This window comes from Rhodamnia argentea, chromosome 7 (assembly GCF_020921035.1).
Source record: "Rhodamnia argentea isolate NSW1041297 chromosome 7, ASM2092103v1, whole genome shotgun sequence".
NCBI lineage: Eukaryota > Viridiplantae > Streptophyta > Magnoliopsida > Myrtales > Myrtaceae > Rhodamnia > Rhodamnia argentea.
The window spans coordinates 25232030-25251462 of record NC_063156.1 but is presented as its reverse complement, the minus strand read 5'-3'; the positions used below and the strand labels follow the sequence as shown (position 1 = coordinate 25251462).

General features: G+C 38.7%; 2 protein-coding genes across 6 annotated transcripts; both read left to right on the top strand.

Annotated features, from left to right (window-relative positions):
- Window positions 1-897: 897 nt before the first annotated feature.
- LOC115742466 lies at window positions 898-7340 on the top strand. 4 transcript variants are annotated; one of them, XM_030676757.2, is made up of 9 exons: window positions 898-1061; window positions 1192-1358; window positions 1658-1978; window positions 2141-2360; window positions 2500-2646; window positions 2764-2888; window positions 3701-3905; window positions 5014-5267; window positions 6614-6987. In XM_030676757.2, exons 2-9 carry the CDS (start codon window positions 1264-1266, stop codon window positions 6780-6782), a joined length of 1536 nt encoding a protein of 511 aa, XP_030532617.2. In that variant the 5' UTR covers window positions 898-1061; window positions 1192-1263; the 3' UTR covers window positions 6783-6987. The 4 variants fall into 4 exon arrangements, with proteins under 4 accessions (XP_030532617.2, XP_030532619.2, XP_048138893.1 ...); XM_030676759.2 differs by having other exon boundaries at window positions 898-1147; window positions 1215-1358; XM_048282936.1 differs by lacking the exon at window positions 6614-6987 and adding an exon at window positions 7038-7340 and having other exon boundaries at window positions 898-1358.
- A 3008-nt stretch (window positions 7341-10348) lies between these two features.
- On the top strand, window positions 10349-17500 carry LOC115742467 (CLAVATA3/ESR (CLE)-related protein TDIF). Of its 2 annotated transcripts, none has more exons than XM_048282940.1 (2): window positions 10349-10370; window positions 16714-17500. In XM_048282940.1, the coding sequence occupies exon 2, from the start codon at window positions 16766-16768 to the stop codon at window positions 17180-17182; it is 417 nt and encodes a 138-aa protein (XP_048138897.1). In that variant the 5' UTR covers window positions 10349-10370; window positions 16714-16765; the 3' UTR covers window positions 17183-17500. The 2 variants fall into 2 exon arrangements, with proteins under 2 accessions (XP_048138897.1, XP_048138898.1); XM_048282941.1 differs by having other exon boundaries at window positions 10362-10376.
- Window positions 17501-19433: the final 1933 nt, after the last annotated feature.

The window sequence follows — 19433 nt, the reverse complement described above, 5'->3', positions numbered from 1 at the left end:
AGGAGATAATTCTGATTTGAATGGGTTGTGATATTTTTCCTAGCTATAGAAAATGGATATTTTTTTTTTCAAAATTTGCAAGCGATCTTCTGAACTGTACCCATTATTTAGGGCGGAGCTATATTTTTAATTTCTATACCATCCTTAACTTTTTCTATATAAAAAAAAACAACCGAGAAAATTTCAAATAAAAGTCTGGAATGGACCTCATCTCAAATAAGTGTTTGATGTGCTATCTTTAGTTCAAAGAAAGATATGACTAAAGATATTTTTGTCATTTCATTTTTTGATTTTTTTTTTCCCATTTCTTCTTTTTCCCTTTGTTTTGGCTAGAGAGGGTCGCCACCCTCACCGAACCCTTTGATTCTCAATGGGCTTGTGAAGCTTTTTATGTTAATAAACGAGCAGGCCGGCAAGAGCTCGTCGAGCGCTAGGCCAAGTGGGCAAGGGGTTGCCGGCCACTGCCAACTCTCGTCCAAATTTGGCGAGGGCCGGTAGTTGGCGACCCTTGCCGGCCAAAATAAAGAAATGGGAAAAAAATAAAAGAAAAAAAAAGGAAAAAGAGATCGAAAAAGAAAATGACGAAAATGCCATTGATCGAGGCTCTTAATTAAAATAACTAGGGTACTTTAAGTGTTGTTTGAAATAAGATTCATTTCAGACTCTTTTTTGAGAAAATGGGAGTACTTTAGGTTTTTATTTAAAATTTTGCTAAGAAATTTGTAAAATGGTATTCCTAGTCGATTGTTTTCTTTTGTTTTTTTTTTTTTTTTGCCTTTTGGGTGCATTATCCAACATGTTAATAAACCGAAAAAAATAAAATCAAATCAAAGCAGGACGATTTCGGGCCTTCTTTTCCCTCGTCGAGTCTACAACTCAGCCGTTTTTCGGTTGTTTTCATAGTACTACGCTCCAGTAAGATAGAGATGGAGTGTGGATGCCCAGAAAAACAAGGGACGCACAAATCGAATCCTCTTTATCCCTAACCTCGTGCCCTAATTCCTTCCTTCCTCCCTCCCTCCCCACCCCTCGCTCCTCTGTTCGTCCGGCTCTCGCTGCTGGTACGCGCGCTTCCGTGTTTCGCGTTCGATTTGGCCGCATCGCTCGATTCTGGCGGGGTCTCCTCGTTTCCTTTTGCGGCGCCGATTGATCCGTCCGGGGGCGTCCTCTGACGTTGTTCTCGGTTTACAGGGCTGATCTGGTCTCCAATAGCGCCGGAGCGAACGAATGTGCTGACCGAGGGGGCGCCCTGGATTCTCGCCCATGGCGGAGTGTGCGGCTGCAGCGTCGTGCATCAAGCTGCATTTGCGCGGAGGTGGCGTCAAGAAAGGAGGCTTCAGCCGGAAGTTGTACTTCAGGTACAGAACGTGTTAAGCGTCATCGGCCTTCGGCCTTCGTTCTGTTTTCGTTCTGTGTTTTTGCAAGTTCTTGAATCGGATTCTGCCGCGTTCCTTATTCGGAGAGTGAAAAAATTCGCAGTAATATCAGTGAATAAGTGCCGGCAGGTGATTCTAGCGTCATATTGTCTTTTGCTTTGCTAATTTTCCTTTCGGAAATCGGGGATAAATAGTGTTTTTTCAGTACGATTTTGGTGCCATTAGAGTGTAAATCCCCTAGGGATGGTTTCGATCTTATGTTCGAGCGCTTTTTGTTGCAGGAGGCATGGCTGTATGAGCAGTGATATTATCCATATTCCGAGAGGTGGAACTCATAGACTTAGTAGTGGCACTGCAAAAAGAAGGCTAGATTATCAGCAGAAGGCATCATCTGTTGGCTGTCATTGTGTAGCTTCTCTTGTGGACTTTGATGGTGCAACGGCATTGGAGTTCACAACTATGGTTGATCAGGCACTTCTAGTGGCGAGTATCCTTCTTACATACATGGCTGGAGTTGTTCCCATTGGGAAGCCTAGATTTTCTCCTAGAAGGATCATTTCTGATGATGATGCCATCAATGAAGGCTCAACCCTGTCTGGTAGGTAAGGTTAGACCTCGAAAAGATTCCAAGGTCTATCTTTGATTTCAGATATTTACGTCTTATGTCTTATTTCTACCTTCAGCTGGTTTTAGTCTTGTATTGCTTGTTTTTCCGTATTACTCCCCTTTTCCCCAGGGTTTTCATGTAACTTTTCTGCTTGCAGTAACGTAAAGGTTGATGACCACTTTCAAAAATGTGCTTGGGATGTAATAAAAGGAAAGCTCGTGGAATCTCTAGAAGCCATTGATCATGCCAGTGTTTCAGAAGATAAAATTCAAGAGCTGGAAAAGCTTCATGCAAAGAAACCTTTAAGTTTGAACGCTATTGCCGGGGGTCCAAGACTACGGTTGGTTTGGGCTGTTCTTACGTATCTTGAGAAAGAGGCAGGCACTGTCTTATTTGTTACATTATGCTACAGTCAGTAGTCTCGAGTCACTTTGCACTTCCTGGAAGTCACTATTTTAGCTGAAATATGTGGCTGGGTGTGTCTGAAGGATTCACCAATGTTATATGTTTTTGTAGGTGGACAGTATCCCAGAAGGTTTTGAAAATGGGACTGTGGAAGATTGGTTGGTTCTGTTTTCTGAAATCATACAGAGTTCCTCTCACCCTGTGTGTGTGGCTTGGCTAGACAATGAACTTTCTGAAAGAAGTAGCGATGTGAAAGAGGTGCCTTCCAAGTTATTCAACTCAGTGTGGGTAGACATGCACTTTTATGTGCATGCATTGGTGTGTTCTCGGATTTAACTTTCAAGTTGATTGATGCACCATTGTTTATCTTGTCAGGCATTATTTACTTTGATGCTCCAGAAATTAGAAGGAGACAGCACCATACTTCAGAACATCAGGAGATCGGGCAAGGAGGATCTTTTTGCAGAATTACTCTGCTTTTTAAAATTTGGTTCTCTCAGGTAGATGCTGCTCTTTGTCGGTTCATGTCTTTAATGAAATTAAGCTGAAAGCGTACTTGAAGTCACCAACTTGAAATAGCTATTTCATGAAAGACACAAACCAACTAAGACCACTGGTTCCTGGAACTTGAGACGAAGTTGAAAACATAACTTGAACTCTTTTAATGCTGCTGATTTTACTGGCTTGAGGAAGAGGCATCAAACTTTTTGAACTATGACGGGCTTCTATATATCATCTTTTAGACAGCTAGGTGCCAAAGCAACAAGAGTACCTTTAGTATCCTCGCAGAAAATAAAACTCTTTCTTCTGCATATTTGACAGTGTAACCCTCCTACAGCACATAGACTATGAACTTGAAGGAAGGATGGGGGAGGGGAGAGAAAGAGAGTAGACAGTCAAAATAATGTGGACATTCTTATTACCAAATAATAACGTCTCCCAATGATGAACTGCTTACAATTCCAATTTGCTATGTTCTATTATTATGAACCTGGAAGCAAAGTAATACGTCATTGGAAGGCATTGACATATCTCCCAATGATGAACTGCTTACAATTCCAATTTGCTATATTCTATTATTATGAACCTGGAAGCAAAGTAATACGTCATTGGAAGGCATTGACATATATGAATACTGTATTCTGGACATGTCATAGTGTTACTACAGGCTATACATGCTTCTTTGCTTCCTGCAGCCTTGCTTTCTTACAACACTCAGTGCAGCCCTTCAGCATCATTGTTATCTCTTTTCATAGCACTTCAGCAGAATTGTTTGGACGTCATTCTAATACCTCTCTCAATGTACTGGCAGGAAGGATTGCTATTACAACAGTTGCTTGTTTGTCTCACAGGGGATTTCCATTCTAGAAGATCTGGTGATTGCAATAGCAGATGGCATTGCAAGTATCTATTTGGAGCTCATCTCCGTAGATGGAAATTTGTCAAATGAGATGAATAATTTGGATTTGGCTCTGTGCTCTTTGTCAACCCGAGCTCTTCAAAGATTACGTAATGAGGTAATGTTTTCTTATTTTGTTGCTAATAGACAAATCAAGCCTTTCCTTTGAGGAAGTGTCATCAAGAGTGCATTTGTCCACTTAAATGTTCTTTGTTGATCATGCATGTTTCCCTAAATAGACAAGCATTTTCCTGTTCGTGTTTCTTCTTTGCAATTGCTAGGTGTTACATGGAAAGTAGAATGATGTGATCTTCTCTCTTTCCATTTTACGTCCTCCCACCCATTGATTGTTGGATAGCTGGAGCAAGAATAGGTGGTCCGAGACTGTGGCTTATTGGTTCAGAGAGATGTCTTTAGCATTACGTGTGCAAGCTTAATCCTTGACATTATGGTTTGACTGGGCCACTATTTTATGAAAGCCCACAGCAACCTAATGAGTCTTTCATGTGTCTACAATGGATGACTCAGCTGCGTGCTGGATAAATTAGGGGGAAAAATCGAAAAATTTGTTCAAACCATTTCAAAATCGTTTGGTCGCAATTTATTTTCTATTTCAAAAAGTTGTTAAAATAGATTAAATGAGAAACAAAATTCTACTTTCCAGAACAGAAATAAAATCCATTTTCCAAATACCGCCGCCAACGGTGCGGCCGCGGTGGCGGCCGCCCGCCGGGGGGGCCGGGCCACCCCCGCACACATTTTTAGAAGAAAAAATAGAAAAAACTAACATCTGGACCTAATTTTCAATGGTCAAGGGAAATGGTGGGTAGCTGTTTCTTTGCACCTTTGGTAGTGCACATGGAATAAATAAATAAACACAAAATGTCACTAACAGAGAAAAGAATGCAAAAGAGAGCATTTCTTGGGCCCTGAATTGTTTTTCAATTTGCTTCTTATTATTCTGGAAAGTGAACTGTCGATTTAAACAACATTTTGGTGTTTTCAGGGGACATACTTTTGACACGGAATTTGAATACAGTATTTGACTTGCTTCCTGTTACAATGGTTTCTGATAGGGATTACTGAAGATTTAAGCATGCTCTATTTAGGCATCATATATGTTCGTGTTCTCTTCTTTGGACCCTGTGTTGTATATCGCTGCATTTGTTGAATTGTTTTTCCTATAAAAAGATACACTTGATTTAGCCTTTGCTTTTCACCAACAGGTGGCTTTGAACCTGTGGTTGCATCAAAACATAGAGGCAGTAGTTTCCATGTATGAGGATCGCTTTGACCTCTGTATACTTCAAAGTCAGCCCATTGAGGAACCAAGCAAAAGCATCTCAGAAAATCTTGGTTGGTGGGAAAACTTTTTTCGGAAGAAGTCTGGAACAAGGTCATCTCTGCTTCATCATGTCATCGTTGGCCAATTTTCAATGCCTGTGAAGCGAACTAAAGAACTAAGGGCCCTAACAGGGTGGTAAGTTATTTCTATCACAGTCAATTTTTTGGTTTATATTCTGGTGAGTTTGATATGACCACTAGCATACTGGCCTTTTATACATCTTGCAATGTGTTGTCGATATGAAGAATACTTTCCTTTCTATGCCCGTGCTTAATGCAAATATCCTAGTGATTTTCCTTATTTTAGATGAGATGTATGAGTAGATGCAGAATCAACTGGAAATTGTCTATGAGAATTTGAACTCCAGGTGTTTCTCTTTATATAATGAAAATGCAGGAGTGGATACAGCATCTACCAGAAAATGTCCACGAGGAAATGTGAAACTAACTCATTGATTGGAAGAATTATACTATCTCTAAGCAGTTCAATAGATGTGAAGAGATGTGTTAGAAAGTCTAGTTCAAAAGCTTAAGCTAATAGATAGATGAGACTACATGTATATTAGGCCCATATAACCCTGAAGACAAGTGATGTGGAATATATTCACAAGATGGTTGGAATGAGTGCATATCATAGTAAATGAAAGTGGTTTGATGGGTGACTAGGCTAAGTAGTAACTAGAACGGGGCTGATCAACTCTTCTCATCTACTGAATGGATCTTAAACATGACCGTATGTCTAACTAGAGCAAATGAAGTTATATCTCTAGAACTGAAAGTAGGGGCTTGTCTCATCTTCTTGTATAGTTATTACAAGTTATATCTGTAGAACTGAAGCTAAGAAATGAGACTGAGAGATGCTGGACGCTGAGATGGAGAATTGAAACTACTGATTCGGGCTCTTGGAACATTGAGTTGTTGTGCCAATTATTGGATTGCTAAGGCTACCAAAAGCGATTAAAGTTCTTGTGTTCCTTACTTTGGTATAGACGTCCTTCTGATAGTTATTACGCAAGACCCATCTGCTGCTCCTTTGTACAGTGGACTTGGTCTTTTAACGTCCAGTACAGAGGAAATTAAGTGAACACGGTGCAGGAGCCTATTGCGCTATACCTATTTGTGATGCAAATAGGCATGCACACGTGTACTTTGGGGTTGGTGGCCTCTCTTTCAGGAAGTACAATGCTATGTCAGGAAATTAGTCTGACTCACTCAATTCTTGGCTGGCACTTTTCCCAATCCATTGCATTCGAACTTCGAAGGGCAGGTTCCGGCATATAGATCTTTGCTTTGTTCCTTTGGTCGATTGCATACATGAGCCTAGATGTTTGAGATTTTTCGGCTATGAAAGTATCTGACACAATGTATCAGCACTGCACCAACTATTAGTATGATTCAGCCAAAAAGTATTGGCATGATATGAGGCACAGCTACCTTGGTATGAGTGTGGACATGACTGGTTGTTCAACTTTCTTAATGCAGGAGGTACTACTTCAGTCTATTTCTCGAATTGTCAGACATAACTACACCGGTTATCAGAACCTTCGTTAAAAAAATCAGTGACGCTGTATCCTTCTTCCTCATCTGCTTGATCGGGAGATCGCTAGGGCTCATCTACACTGGAATTAGGCAGTCCCTTAGGTGGAAGTGAGGCGCTGTTCTGACAATTTTGTTTTGCAATTTTTCTCATCTAACATTCTTTCCTTTAGGTGCTATTATTGGCTCTACTCCAAAGTTAAGAACGATCACTGATGTGGGCTTCTTGCACACTCCACAGATTTTTATGTCGCCTCCGACCATTTAAAGCGATTCTGATACACTTCGAAAGTCTTAGTGTGCCCGCCATATAATTGAAATCTCTGTCTCTGTCTCTGTCTCTGTCTCTGTCTCTCTCTTTGGTGGACAGGTAATGGAAACTTCAAGGACGCCGAGATCCCTTTCCAAAACGAAACATCTATCGCAGACTATCTCCTGTTACTTGGTTTGAGCGGACACTGAAATGTTTCTGACACCGAGGCAATGGAAACATTGGAAACTGTCTGTACCCCTTTTAAAAGTTAAAAGAGAGGGCGCATTGTTGTGTTGCTTTGCTTTGTGGAGACTCAGGCACCCTCCAGAAACAGCGCCCAAAGGAGCTGTATGGCTTTTGTCCCCTCTCTACAGGAAACTGCTTTAATTTGAAATGCACAAAAGTCACATGTTTCGCACTTCCCCTTTTCATAATTGCTGTACATGAATGTTTTCTGGAATGATCTCTCGATTATATTTTTGTTAATTATTCGTCAAACTATAGTACTAAGGCGGAATGAGACGGTCAAAGATTACACGGTTTAGATGAGGTGGCAGCGGATTTCTCGCTAGATAATTTGATTAAATTTTATTGATTTCGAATGATTAAAGGTGGGTGGAGAGACATCAATCACTAGCTGAATTGATGGTAATACTTTCTAAAAGATCATGTAGGATAAAAAACAAAGAGGCAAGTTTGAGAAGACGATCCTTGTGCCCTACCATCTTTACATGGAAATCTCTCTTTTTGCTCGGAAACTTCTTATTGCACGCTAATCCATTCCCGGTGTCCCCAACTTTATGAAAAGCAAAAAAATCCCGCACTTAAAAACAGGACCCCACCCATCTATAACGAAACCTAATTCAGAAAATTTAAGATAAAACATACTATGATCAAGTAAAAGTTTGTCTTAGCTCATTCAATCACCACCTTAGTAAACATTAGTCTTTTCCTCTTGCTAAAGCGTTCCTCTACGGAATGCGAAGTCGGCAAATCCTGGGTTTTCGTCTACGGAGTCGCTGCGACGAGTACCCCTTTTTTCCTCGCTTGGTGGAATCTAAATGGTTGATAATCTACACCCGTTAATCATTTTCACCCTTTTTCTTTAAAAAGAGAGAAAAGTCCAAAAAATAAATAAAGAAGAAATTAACCTTTTACCATTCAATCCAACGTGCCCTTTTTCCCTGGGCCAATAGAAGATGCTGCTGTGCACCGTTTTACGTTGCTGCGGCGTCATCATAGTACAATCATCAGATTTAGAATTCGACATATACTTGTGGGTCATCGAAAAGTGGACCACAAGAAATGGTCTTGGCTACTTTCTGAGTCTTCACGTTGGACGTTTCTCCCACGAAAGCTACCTTGCATGAGACCGGACAGGCAAATGGAACTGCTAAAGATCTGATTTTTCTCACTTGTTTCAGATACGAGACCTGATTTTCTTCCAAAAAAGAGAAAAGTATGGTCACTTCCTTAATTTATTTATTTTTTTTTTTTTCAATAGGCTAAGCGCAACACTTTTGGAGCAGAAATCAATTTGGTAATGCAATTTCTGAAGCAGAAATTCATTTGATTACGCAATTTCATTTTTCTACTTTTGGAGTATTCTTTTTACTCCAGAAGTAGTTTTGGAGCCACTTGAAGAAGTAAAAAAAAAATTACTCCTCTCTAAAAGTAGAAAAATCAACTTCCAACCAAAAGTTAATTTCTAGAATAGAAAAGTTGCCATGCACGCCCTAATACCACAAGGCTTAGTTTTATGTGTATTTTATTCCCATATTTGTGTGTGTGTGTGTGTGTCTGCTTTTCAGCTTTATAAACTTTCTTGACTGCCATTCTTTAAGCGAAGAATCTCTATCCGACTGAGCAAATTTGGAACCTTCTCTCTCGATGCAGAGGTGAGACTGAGACGAAAGGATGGTGACCCATTAAGCCACGACAGAAAAAATAAAATAAAATCAATTACATATATCGCAATACTAGATCCGATGAATCACAAAGGTGATCACTCGTCCAGTTTAAAGTTTCTTATTAGCTTGTATTAATTAGCTCTTTTTGGGGAGGAATGTGTTCTAACTGGTGATGCTGATTAGCTGTTAAAAAATGGAGATATGATTGGATTGCTGCAACATGTGATACAACATCCTCCCGAATGTCACGGGTTTTGCGAAAAACTCAAAGAGAAAACAAGATCCCCGATGAAATCGATGATCTTCTAACCCGAAATGAAGAGTCTACACTTAATGACATTTTTCTATGCTTTATTCGTGCATTCCAGGGTTTTGTCTCAGTAATTTTTTCCCTCTGAGATTAGAGTTGATTACAATTTGAAGAACATGTTAAGTCGATCAAATGATCTGAAAGGAGTTCCAATCAGTCTCCTTACCTGGACTCTAGCAACTCTTTCAACAAAGGCAAAGCACATGCATGCAAGTGAAAGGTACAAGTTAATATATATATGTACAATTATTGGCACATTATCTTCCTCAAAATTTGACTATTGTATATAATCTTTGACCGGAATAATTATAAAGAATTAAATCCCCGAAAGCACCTGAAAGCTTGCCTAAAATCTAAGACAGATATTATAATTAGGGCAACGGAAAGCTTCATAAAAAAGGCATTATCGTATGCTTTATTAAAGGAGGAAAAAAGAAGAGAGGATAGGTATTACGTAGCATGCATGGCCTTGTACGGTCTATCATTCATCGTGGAATATCACTTTATAGTAGCCAGTAGCATCGGGCCGGTGAGAAGTGCCTTTCAATGAAACCTATATAGCCTACAAAAATTGACTCCGTAACCTCAATAATAGGAGAATTCATAAGCGTGATGTGCGTTCCAATGCCATTTCGGATTTCAAAATTGTACTAATTTAGTCATAATTTTTTTTTGGCCAATTCAATTCTCAATTTTTTATATTTATGCCAATTCAATTCATCCGACCAACTTTGACAAGTAAGTGCTAAAGTGGCAAGTTATAATAATTTATATATATTTTTGAATTATTTTTTCTCATTCTTCTTCCTTTGGTCGAGGAAGAAGAAGAAGAGAGGGACAACGAGGGCTGAGACCTCGCTAGATCTGGTGGGACTCGGCCTCGTCGGCCCTCTCCTCCGACTAGTTGCTGAAGGAGGAAAAAGAAGACAAGAAAAAGAATTAAAATATTATTTAAAATTGCCATGTCGGAGCCGACCAGCGTCCACGTCGATGTCGGCCGGCCAAAGTTGATCGGATGTTCTAAATTAACACAAATGTAAAATATTTAAGACTGAATTGACAAAAAAAATTAGCACTAAATCAGCTTAATTACCACATATTTAGAACCTTTTTGATAATTTTCTTGAATTTTATGTTTTCACTCAACAAACGGTGGCTTGCGGTTTCTTATCTGTGTTTATTTATATTATCTATATTAATAAACACAATTATTTCTCTCTCTCTCTCTCTCTCTCTCTCTCTCTCTCTCTCTCTCTCTCTCTCTCTCTATATATATATATATATATATATATATATATATATAAACATACCTATGTATATGTGCCTATGTATGTGTATAAGTTATGACCTCACTTGAAGCCATTCATTTTTCTTCTACAACGTAAAAATGCCAGTTGAGCTAGACCTATAAGGAGTGGGTAGGATTAGGCGGCCAACTTGCTCCAGCCAAGAGCTTTTACAGCAAGTGATTTTCAAACACAACACTAAACGAGGATTGACTTCACTAACTTCGAACCCAAATAATATCAAAAAAAAAAAAAAACACACGTTCATGTCAAGATGAATAATCATGACATTGACCCACTTCGATGTGCTCTTAGAGAACCCAAAAAAAAGCAGCTCAGAAGAAGTCACGAGGTGCTAAATTCTAGGGTTCTCCGCAAGTCGGTTCCCACTTTGGTGAGTGTAAAAAGAACAATGTCAAAAACCTTAAACCCATTGGGAAAAAGGGTTACATAATCACATGCTTTTTCCCAAAAGTGATGCCTTGCCAACACCCAAGAACTTATGCTTTCCGAATTTTTCTTCCTTCTCCAGAATTGGGAATGGAATTCATTTAATGGTAGCAAAGCCACCCAATTGACAAGTTATATCTCAGGCAGAAAGTCTTCAAAAGCATAATATATTCTTTGTTGATAACATAGTTCGCCTCATTTGTAATCTAAGTTTTATTTTGTCCCTACGTTTTTAAATCAAGGGCAAGAAATTCCTTCCCTCTCATGTCCCACTCGCCTTTTTGTTATTCTATTCCGTCGGTTTAGCACCCGGACATGTCCGACTTCAAAACCTAAATAATCAATTCGAAGATTTCTTCGTGTGCCCAACTCTGCCCCTCTTCAATCCTCTATATAACCATGTAAAAACGCACTCCATTTAAATTTAAAAAAAAAAAAAAAATTTTGACCACCGTGGAACTAAAATTAATTCGAGACGCGAAAGTCGATTCGTGAGATCGCCTAGCTGCAAAAAAGAAAAACAATATAGATGCAAATATATATACACCCCTTTCTAGGTCGAAAATATCGGCAAACGAAAACCATTTCTATGATTAGCCAGAACATACGAGCCCCATCATGCACCTAAACTTGTGCCATTATAATAAGGGTGTTGCCAGAGTTTTTCAGCTATAGACCACAATCTGTTGACAATTTGGGTCAGAACATATACAATGTGTCATTGGTTTTGCTGCTCACCTGCATATTGATCATCATCATTTCATCATAATTAATTTTATAATTATTTTTGTTTAATTTTGTGGGTGGGGGGGTCAGTTGATCATCATTTCATAAAAGGTGGCATTGTCCTCCAGGTCGAAAAGCATTCCTGATTTCCAGGGTCCCCAACAAGAGAGAGATCGCTATTAATATTATCTCACTAAGGTCCACTTCTTTGACTTTTAGCAACGGGAATTGTCTTGGAAGATTGCAAACCCACCACATGGGTGTGTCAAAGATTGAAAGACATCGACCAGATAAAATGTTCTCGAGAAAAAATATATAAAAAATATTAAACAAATTATAAATTTTTTCATTTGATCAATTTAGTTTTAAACCTTTTTTCATATTGGTACCAATTGAATTTATTCAGCAAATTTAGACAAAAAATTATTGACATTGGACTCCAGCCGTCCTAATTAACGTAATCGGTGGTGAAGAATGCAAACCCATCACATGGGTGTGTCAACGAATGGAAGACATCGATCGATGAGGTAAAATTTTGGTGCTTCTCTCCTCAAAACCTCTTCCAATGTGAATTAACATCGATCTTGTCTAAATGCAAACGCGACGAGCAAAGGGATACATCAACATCCACGCACGCGTGCATGCGTGTAGCAAGAAGATGAAGGTGTGAAAAAAAGAATGTGTGGTTTAGACATTGCAAAGTAGGTGAGATGTTCATGTCATCCGAGTCTAATCTTTTCTTTTCCTCTTTTATTTATTTTATTTTATGACCAATTTAGTCTTTTTATTTTGTTGATTGCAACCTCTCTTGACATAATAAGCTCACATTAATGAGAACCAACAAGTTGAATATCTCCACAAAGCTAATCTTTTTATTTAGTTTTCCTATGAATATTGAACTTTTTTCTTTTTTTTTTTGGTTGGGGCTATGAATATTGAACTTGAATGCACATTTTTCTCTTTTTTTCCTCGTTTTTTTTTTTTGGGGGGGTTGGGGGAGGGGCCATGATAACGATAAGACACTGATTTCTTGAAAATGTCGTAAATCCCGGTGAAATGACAAGTTTCTCCTCGACGTACAAGTCTTTTTAAGATCATGTAACGAGGGTTTTGTAGGGGACCCATTCGTCACCCACCATGGGAACATACACGTCCCTTTAGCTTTTCATTCACAATGGGAGAAGCAAATCTTTTTTATTTTATTTTATTTTATTTTATTTTTGTAGAGGATAGTAAGCTTTGTTTTCTGTGTCTTTTTTAATTATTTTTGTCCCATTTTTTTTTACTATTTTTGTTTCCAAAGAGACAAAATTTCATCGCGGACCCACTCCACTCCTTTTCTGAGCATTATTTGCTCATGTTCATAATTACTCAATGTATAAGACCAAGAAATTTATTTAATTATATGTTTTACGTGCTTTCGATGTCTTAATTGGCCAATTTTGTACTTGATTGGAAAGAAAGATTGAATCAATCTTAGCCCCACACCAGCATTGCCAAAAAGGTCATGGCCCTTAATGAGGTAGGTTAGTATCAAATCCTCCCCGCGGAAAAAAAAATGATGTTTGAATAAAAAAACAACGCAATGAGCAGATCCAGATCGTTTTCAATAACCATTTTTAGCAATAGAAATTCAACTAGAGAAAAGAGAGGAAAAACCTCTTTTTCCTGTTCAATAATCATTTTTAGTAATATAAATTCAACACACATGACCCATGAAGAAAGCCAACAATGCATTACCGCATCCCGAAAGGTTAAGACTACTTTTTGTAGGTCAGTGGAATCTTTATGCTGAAAATCCCGATTCACATAGTCATTTATTTGATACATCTCAAGGATCGAGAACTACCATTCTAACCCTTCTAGGGGGATTCCATCCACAAACGCAAAATTCATGGTTGACTATATTGGTCATCATCATTTAGCTATTGCATTTATTTGTCTCATTGTTGGTCATATGTATAGAAGTAATTTCGGGATTGGATATAATATAAAAGATCTTTTGGAAGCACACATTCCTCGGGAGGAAGGGGGTGGGTTGAGGTTTGTGGCATGGACATAAAGGGGAAGAAGGATAAGTAAGAGGCGGATCTAGGGAGTCTTCACTTCTTAAACTTGTTATTTAACGTTCCTCTATGTCGTTTATGAAATTTGGTTCTTTTGGGAGCAATTAATTATCTTTGCAAACTCTCCAATTGGGTTACTCATGTGAGTTTCAACTTGCGTCTTAACTAATCAATGAGTTTAATGATATATTCACAGATAAAGATAAGAAATCTCTCATGAAAAAAGCATTATTTGCTAAAATTTTCGAGTGCTAGATTTTGATATTTCATGATTTAGGTGGTCAGCTTATGCTTTAAGAGCCTCTCAACATAAATCTTGTGCGTATGTGCGTTTTGTAACGATCTTTATAGATGTATAATTCACGATGTCAATTGATACAATTGGTAATTGGAAAAAAAATGAATTTTGATTATTAAGTTACCTAAATTGCCACAAGATTTTCCAACTATATATAGGTAGATGTTAGCAATGGACTAAAAGTAATGAGGCAAGAAAACATGACTCGTACTCGATAATTTGTGTTCGACAACTAATGACACGCGTCTTAATTAATTTAATCATGATTAAGGGTTTTTTTCTAATTAGTTGTTTCCAAGTCAAAGAAAGATTATTAAAATCTTTGGGTACCGTCCAAGCAAGAAAAGCCAAGACCTCTCCTTCCACACCTCTCCCCCTTTTACTTTCGAGTGCCCATCGTCTTTTTCTTTCAGGATGCTTTTTTCCATTTTCTCAGATTTTACGGACTGCACCAATTTGACTCCATATAGATATAAAATATTATAAAGCTACACCGTGTACATTTGCCAGCTTCTTTGGGCAAATTTACTCGAATGCCCTCCTCCATCCTCATAATTTTAGCTTCTTGCCACTACATGTATTCCCATGCTTATTGCAATATATGTGGAGATTAATGTCTCTTTCTGGAGAAAAGTGTGGGCAGCGAAAACGGTACAAAAAATTTGCATAGCTACAATCTAGAACACAGTAACAGAGAAAAGAAAATGGATTTGAGCATCTGATTTGGAATTTATAGTTCTTGATACAGAATAGCGATAATTCAAAACTCAAGCGCTTCTCCTCTACTATATTATGTATCATTAGCTCAATAAGACTGTTCCTAACGAATTTCATTTTGTAATTGCTTTTTATGTGTGGTTATTTGTGAGGAAAATTATCAAGAAGCGGGCTAGTCCCTAAAAATGCCCTTCCTTTTGAGTTGGGGATCAAGTCCTAAACTTATTGTAATTATGCCAATTCAGTCCTAAACCTTTTACATTAGACTAATTAGGAATCTTTATATCTTTCCTTACTAGATCAATCCCGTAAAATGGTAAATTACAATTACCATTAATATAGCCCAAATATAAAATAAAAACACTATCATTTGGATATTGTTGGGCTGAGTCGTGCATGTTTGTGGTTTAAGAGAGGTGTAATTATTGAGTTGATTCTCAAACACGTGTTTGGATCGAGGTCCTATCTTTTGAAACCTCAAAACAATTTGAAACCTCAAGCAATTCAGGTGCACGACAACGATCTCATGTTGAAAGGCGGCCAAATCTGTACGCAAATGTCTTCAATAATCTATAGGAAAGAGACTGCAGATCTTAGCAAAGAATGCTTTCCTTGGTGCTGAAAACAGCATTGCTGTTGCAAGGGGGGCAGAAGGGTTTGCCCTAATTACTTTTCTGGTGCATTGGAAAGACTTGTCCTTATCAGTCCACAGATCATATGTTCAGTCTAAGAGGCATCCATAGATACAGAACATGTGAAAATTCAATAGAAAAAAGATGGCATAAGGACACCTCAAGTGTCAATATTTGTGTACAACGCTTACTTTGGTGTTAATGTTTTTTTTATCACTTAAATGCCAAGTCGGAAAAAAAAAAACATTCACTTTAGTGTCAACGGCAAAAAATTCCTGAGACATCATAGGAGTTGGCACTTAAATAATCGTTTTTCAACAAAATTGGCACTTAAGTAATCCCAAAAAAAATTATTGGCACCAAAGTGAGCGTCATATATAAATATTGGCATTTGAGGTGTCCTTTTGTCAAAAAAAAGACACATGGTCGGACATATATTAAGTGGCATTATTGCATGAACCAGATGCGTGTGTGTACTCCATGTCCATTCGCATCAAAAGGATAAGTGGAGTTCGCCAGCTTTGCCATTAGAAACATCAGATTCGACGGTTCGAATAGAGTCAAGTTCTGCTTAAGAATAATGTTGTTAAAGGAATAGACGGTAAAATGAAAAGTTTACCCATAGTGCATAGAATACGTACTTGTCATGTGCAATTTTTTTTTCTTAATTTAAAGGTATGGATGTCGTGCATCGAAAACCTAAGTAGCATCGACATCATCACGTCATTATAAAAAAACAAAGAATTCCGACACGTTGGGACATGTTATTAATTAAATGTGTATTTTTATATATACATGATAAATTATATCAGTAGTGAGTTTCTTCTTTTTCTTCTTTTTTTTCTTATGTTATGTTATATGACGATTAGTTTTTTTCTTTTTTTAATGGCTGAGTATATTAATTTTTTATGGATAGGTATATGACTTAAGTATATATATTTTTGATAAATTTATATTTTGATCCCTAATTTATTGAAAATACTTAAAATTGACCCGTATGTGTCAAAATGGCATATCATGCTGGACTCGAGTGTTATTGGCGTGTTTAGAGCGCTAATCACGGATCGGTCACATGTCGGAGAGTATGGGAGCGCGTCAAAATATTGAAGAATGTCGGATACGACACGTAAACCCCAGAGAGTGTTGGTATTTCATAGTGGAAAACAGCCCGTAGCCATTTTAAGTTTCGAAACCAAATTCTCAGACTGGCGGCACACGAAACCAAGGACTTAGACCAAGGGCAAATTTGGTAAAAATGAAGCACTCATTCCCCGACAACCTTTCCCACACACTTGAAATTGCTAAGTTGGTCTTTTGGAAGGGTTCTCCTTCTACACACTCAAATGTGCATCGAATTTCAAAACCTCCCTTCCTTTCGCTTTTGCTGAAGTTTCTTTCCTCTCTCTCTCTCTCTCTCTGAGCCTTCAATTAGCCTCGGGTGCTCTGGTTCATGGATATTGATCTCTTGTGGGCTATTGGGGGGTGGTTTCTATTCTTTGATTGCATGGCAGCTTCTTCTTCTTCTTCAACGTCATCGTCGCTCTCAGAAGGACACACAAAGCTCAACCATCTCTTCATCACCTTCTTCCTCTTCCTCTCCCTTCTCAGCTTCGTGTTCCTTGTATCGACGATCCACCCCATGGACGGAGCCGAGAAGCCGTCGCTCGTGCGCTCCTCCTCGTCATTAATCATTGCTCGGAGGCTTCTTCTCTCGTCATCAGATCATTCCATGGAGTCATCATCTTCATCTTCATCCACTGTGAGCTTTCACCCCAAGAAGGCCAGCAACCGCAAGGCTTCCTCGCGGCAATTCGAAGCCGGAGCCCACGAGGTCCCGAGCGGTCCGAACCCGATATCGAACCGGTGAATTAGAACCGAGCACGGGTGGGGGGGTTTACACGGAATCGGGACAGAGATGCATGGAGGAGCGATGAGAAGTGAGAAGCTATTGGCTTTGTGGGTTTACTGTTTCCAAGTCAGCCATTAATACTGCTTTTGTCTTCAGTGAGGAGGGTTTTGTTAATTACGTTTTAGTATCATCTGGTCTCTGGTCTCTACTTTCTTTTTCTTCTTCTTGGCGTCGCTCTCCCTTTTTTGTATTCTATAAAGATGTATAGCAAACTTATACTCCATGATGATATATCTTATATTTGTATGTTTCTATATAGATTTGCTTTCTGTGATAGATCAAAGCTTTGAGGTGGGGATTAAAAATTTTGAAACTTTATTTGCCATATTTGTTCAGACAGATGGAGCAAAAGAAGCATGTCCATGTGCAGGCCATCCTCATTTCAGATGTCGAAATTTCATGGTCTTGTCCGCCTCTCTTCACAAGGTCTAAGGGAGGCTTACTGCTGTTGCTAGAGAGGAACTTTAAGCACATGGCTTAGGAATTGTCGTTAGATTGTGAAGCTCTTGTTTTCTGTGATTATAATGCCAAAAAAAGTTTCAATTTTCAGCTAAACAAAGAGGGACTTTAAGGAGGGCAAACGAAATGAAGCAAACCCCATTAAAGGAGAAAAAAAAATATGGATGGATGGTTCCCCAGGAAGGTTGCATGAAGTTTTCCTGCATTATTGATGTTGTCTAGGGTTCAAGAAAGAGGCTTCCAGAGAGAGAGAGAGAGAGAGAGAGAGATAAGAAGGGAATCTGAGCCACAACAAGAAGGCAATGTTGCCAGACAGAAGTGTATATTTTGCAGAACGAAAACCCTGGCTTTTTTTTTTTTTTTTTTTTGGCCATTTCTCTCAGGGAAGAGAGAGAGAAAGGAGAGAATTATTTGAGGGGGAGGCCTTTATTTTTTTATTTTTTTGTTGGGTGACTTTTGCTTTTGTCTTGTCAAAGGAAATATAAAAAAAAAAAACACAGCATCCAAAAGAAAAAAGCTGGTTCCCAACTAAGGTCAGGATCAGCCTATGATTTGATAATAATCACCCTCTGCAACAACCCTCTGGTTTGAATTATTCACCTCCAATCATATAAACCATCATGTTTTTTTCTCTTCATCACAAAGAAAAATAGACTCCTTCTCTCTCTCTCTCTCTCTCTCTCTCTCTCTCTCCCTCTTAACATCAGGTGATGCACCCCTTGAGCTCAGATTCATATCATACCATATTGCTCAATAATTAACTGCAGAATAGCTTCGACCCAAAAAAAAAAAAAAAGTGCAGAATAGCTGCATGGAATGTGCCATCAGCGTGATCTCAGCAGAATGAAAAAAGAAAGAAAGAAGATGATGCAGAAAGTTTATCTTAATTGCCCTAGAAAAAAATTAAAGACATTCGATTTGTTGCTTGCAAGGTGCAAAATCCGTGTATGCTACCTGCAAAAATGATCAATCCTCGTTTACAAGTTACTCGATAATGGCGGCCGAAGAACATAGCCCGTCTGCTACAGTTTTCTCCTAGCAATGGGTATGTACAGGGGTCGTCGCAAATCTAATAAGGCGTTTTGGCAAGTTTTTTAGAGCTGCGACACCATCAAAATCAGAGCGGCTTATAGCAGCTTCCAAAAAATTGTTTTTAACCCCTTTTGGCATATGCGTTGTACTGAACAAGCAGGTTGCAGTATTTTTACGGCAAAGCACGCCACAGCGTAGCTACAAGCTACTGTGCAACCGCAGCGCTACCAAATAGGCGCTAAACTTGGATTCAGATTTGGAGATGTGAGCTCGAGTATATGTTGGATTATGTGTGTTAAAGCCGAAGAAAAGAGGTTTCTTTGAATCAAAAGCTGAGGACATAACTCCTGAACAAGCTGCACAAGATACTGACCAGCATTTACAGATCGCAAAATACCAAGAGTCGCGACATTGTCGATAATCACACATCCAAGATGCTACTTAAGATCCTTCCGATCCGAGAGTCAATATCACATAATACAATCTATGTTTCCAAATGACACAAAAAGAATGTCTGCAGGAGCAACAGAAGGACTGTTGAGGACCAGCACTAATTGGGAAGATCCATCGATCCCTAATTAATAATTAGCGCTGTCCAATCCCACAAGCGAGGCTCGCTTTAATGTCATGAAAGAGAAATTAAAATAAAGTCGTCGGACCACGCAATATCAAATCTTTGTTAAATGCGCATTAAGGACCTCCATGATGGGGGGATTAA

What these genes read in the sequence shown, in the direction of transcription:
- LOC115742466 (XM_030676757.2), top strand. Translation starts at nt 1,264, where the DNA reads ATGGCGGAGTGTGCGGCTGCAGCGTCGTGCATCAAGCTGCATTTGCGC. An exon ending in GAAGTAGCGATGTGAAAGAG is followed by an intron (nt 2,647 to 2,763) that starts GTGCCTTCCAAG and finishes TTATCTTGTCAG; the next exon opens with GCATTATTTACTTTGATGCT. An exon ending in CTAAGGGCCCTAACAGGGTG is followed by an intron (nt 5,268 to 6,613) that starts GTAAGTTATTTC and finishes TTCTTAATGCAG; the next exon opens with GAGGTACTACTTCAGTCTAT.
- LOC115742467 (XM_048282940.1), top strand. Translation starts at nt 16,766, where the DNA reads ATGGATATTGATCTCTTGTGGGCTATTGGGGGGTGGTTTCTATTCTTT.